This window comes from Merops nubicus, unplaced genomic scaffold, assembly GCF_000691845.1.
Source record: "Merops nubicus isolate BGI_N331 unplaced genomic scaffold, ASM69184v1 Scaffold52297, whole genome shotgun sequence".
Taxonomy (NCBI): Eukaryota; Metazoa; Chordata; class Aves; order Coraciiformes; family Meropidae; genus Merops; species Merops nubicus.
The window spans coordinates 1-2,644 of record NW_008622013.1 but is presented as its reverse complement, the minus strand read 5'-3'; the positions used below and the strand labels follow the sequence as shown (position 1 = coordinate 2,644).

Sequence of the window (2,644 nt, the reverse complement as noted above, 5' to 3'; positions counted from 1 at the left end):
TATTTTTTTATAAATAAAAAACATAACAATAAAATAAACGTGCTTAGCACTTTTTCTCCTGGTAGATTCAAGTTTGGTTGTTTTTTTTTTTCCGGTTTAGAAAGACTTGTGCAGCCTTAGCAGCAGGTTAAGGATGTAGTAGCATTATGGGTGTTGCCATCATCTTCTCTAGTCATGTTTGGGTAAATGTCAACTACTGACCTGAAACTAAAAGATTGTCTTTTGTAATGTTTATGTGAAGATCACTGTCACGTCAAATGCTTTGTACACAACTGCTAAACAATCTCTGTGGTTTGAAGCTGGTAGTTTGATTCTTAACTCTGTTTTCTCCTTAATAACTGTACCTTTTGTAGCTTATGTTTATAACCTACATCATACATTCTGTCTTGTGAAGATATTCTCCTGTGTTTTATACTCTATTCCTGACCTTGTGTGAATGCACGTGGTTATTTCCACGTCTTTCTTCACCTCTCTCCCTTCACTGCAAAAATCTTGGGAATGAGAAAGGTTTTATCCATACTCACTCTCTTGAACCACTTAACTTGATGGTGACCTTCATCCTGAAAATATACATATTAGGGACACACACTGACAATATAGGTGTTTACAGATAGAAATCTGAAATGTTTAAGTACTAAACTAGGTATTTTTTTAGAGGAACAGTAATACTTAAAAATGTACTTGAACTCTTGCACACTGAGAGCCAAAAGAAAACCTATTAATGAAAAAGGTAACTTGGAGGATTTTTTTTAGTGCAATTGGACTTCAGGTATAACTTTCTAGAGAGAAACTGGGTGAGCTGGAACAAAATAAAAAGCTTCCTGTGTATCTTGTGTTTTGGAATCCTTCCAAAGGTTGAAGTCCAAAAGATGATTTTTCTTGAAGTCGTTTGATGCTTGATGCTTGCCATCCTGTTGGTGGGAGGGGAGGCCGGTGCATGGTTTGGGGGTGCATTTGGGCTGATTTCTGTGATTCCCTTTGGTGTTCACCAGCTCGTGGCATTCAGCACACTGCAGTGAGACAAGCCCATCGCAAACACGAGCCGAATTTCCACGACAAATATGGGAACCTGGTTCTCCTGGGGGGAGCTGCAGTGTTTACTGCTGTCTGGGGATATGTGAGTTGTCCTCTTATTTTTTTTCACCACTTTGTTGTTACTACAGCTGTAAACTTGCTAGCTGTTGAGTTTCACAAGGACTTGCTTGTTTGAAATCACTTACGTGGTCAGAGTTTAGGAGCTTTCCATGCAAGTGGTGGAGGGGAAAGTTGTGTTAGTTTATATTTTGATTTTGAGTTGTCACACAAATACTGGTGTCAGTCTATTGCTTAGTTTCAAAATGCAGTAGAAACACAAGTGTTCTCTATTTTACTTGGGGTTTCTTACTTGTGCAAGTAAAGCCTTTAGCAGAAAAATTTCTAGATTAAAATAACAGTATGCTGATGGGGGTTTACATTCCAGTGTCTTTGTTCTAAGGCTTCATATTTTGAAATAGAAAACTGAAATATTTAGATATGTTTGAATATAATTATATTCCTCTTGCTTTATTGGAAGCTGAATGACAAGTTGTCTTCTAATACAAGAAATGGAAACTGAAACCAGTAGAAATCTATCAGGTTTCTTTGATTTTAGAGTTAATAATCCTGATTTTTATCCTCCCACAGGTGTTTACACAGCTTGGAATAGAGTGGGGCTTGTCTCCTGTTGGCAGAGTCACTCCCAAAGAATGGAGGGAGTAATGGCCCTTGCCTATCATGGACTGGTCTAAACTTTCACTGAAAAAATGATTGTGTAATGGCATTTCTTCCCTGATTACCACTGACACAGTGGCTTTCTGGTCTAATAAACATACCTAGAAACCTGGCTGGCTCTTCTAGGCTTCCTCGATGCTTCTGGTCTGCTGAAATAAAGGAAATAGTGGAAAAACCTCAAAATAATTCAGTCATATTTTAGGTAATCCTGGTTGTTCCTGGAAAGGTCACTCATGGATAACAGACAAGTCCAGAGCATCACCTGTCTGGCTGGATGTGTGGGCTTGAATGAACCTCCTGGTGTTCCCACTGCAGCATTCACTTCACCTGACTGCTGACACTGCTGCCCTTGTAATGACCAACTTGAGATGCTGGTTTTTTTTTTTCCACAGAAGTATTTTAATGTCTTGAATCACTCTGCAAATAAGCAGCTCCTCTCTGAGGCCTTTGAGAGTTGTGAAGGACTTAAATTAGAATTTGAGTCAGAGATGCCCCGCAGCAGTACACTGCTTCAGGACACGTCTTAGTGCTCATGGGGGTGTTGGGGTGACAGTTGGACTTAATGATCTTATAGGCCTATTCCAACACTAATGATTTTGGGTAGGCATTACCCTACTGCTATTTGCTGATGCCAAGAGAAACGTGACTCTTCTAATGAATTCTTGCAATGGCAGAATTTGTTAAGAAGTGGACTAGGGGTATGTGCAGACTTGGTAAACCCTTGAGTCAGTTTGAAACCCTAAAACCCACAAATATCATTCTTTTCAATGCAGCAGAGGTATATGAAATGGTGGCCTTTTTGCAAAGATTGTAATTATCAGGCTGCTGTGTTTTCAGCTGGACATGTCCCATCACGGTGCCCTCCCAAGCCCAGCAGCGTGGGCAGCAGGGCAGG

General features: G+C 40.0%; 1 protein-coding gene across 1 annotated transcript; it reads left to right on the top strand.

Annotated features, from left to right (window-relative positions):
* Nucleotides 1-992: 992 nt before the first annotated feature.
* On the top strand, nucleotides 993-1,737 carry LOC103777082 (cytochrome c oxidase subunit 7B, mitochondrial-like; the record flags this gene model as incomplete). Its single annotated transcript, XM_008944620.1, has 2 exons — nucleotides 993-1,117; nucleotides 1,663-1,737. Coding segments are annotated over 2 exons (200 nt in total), but the record flags the coding sequence as incomplete, so codon positions are not given.
* Nucleotides 1,738-2,644: the final 907 nt, after the last annotated feature.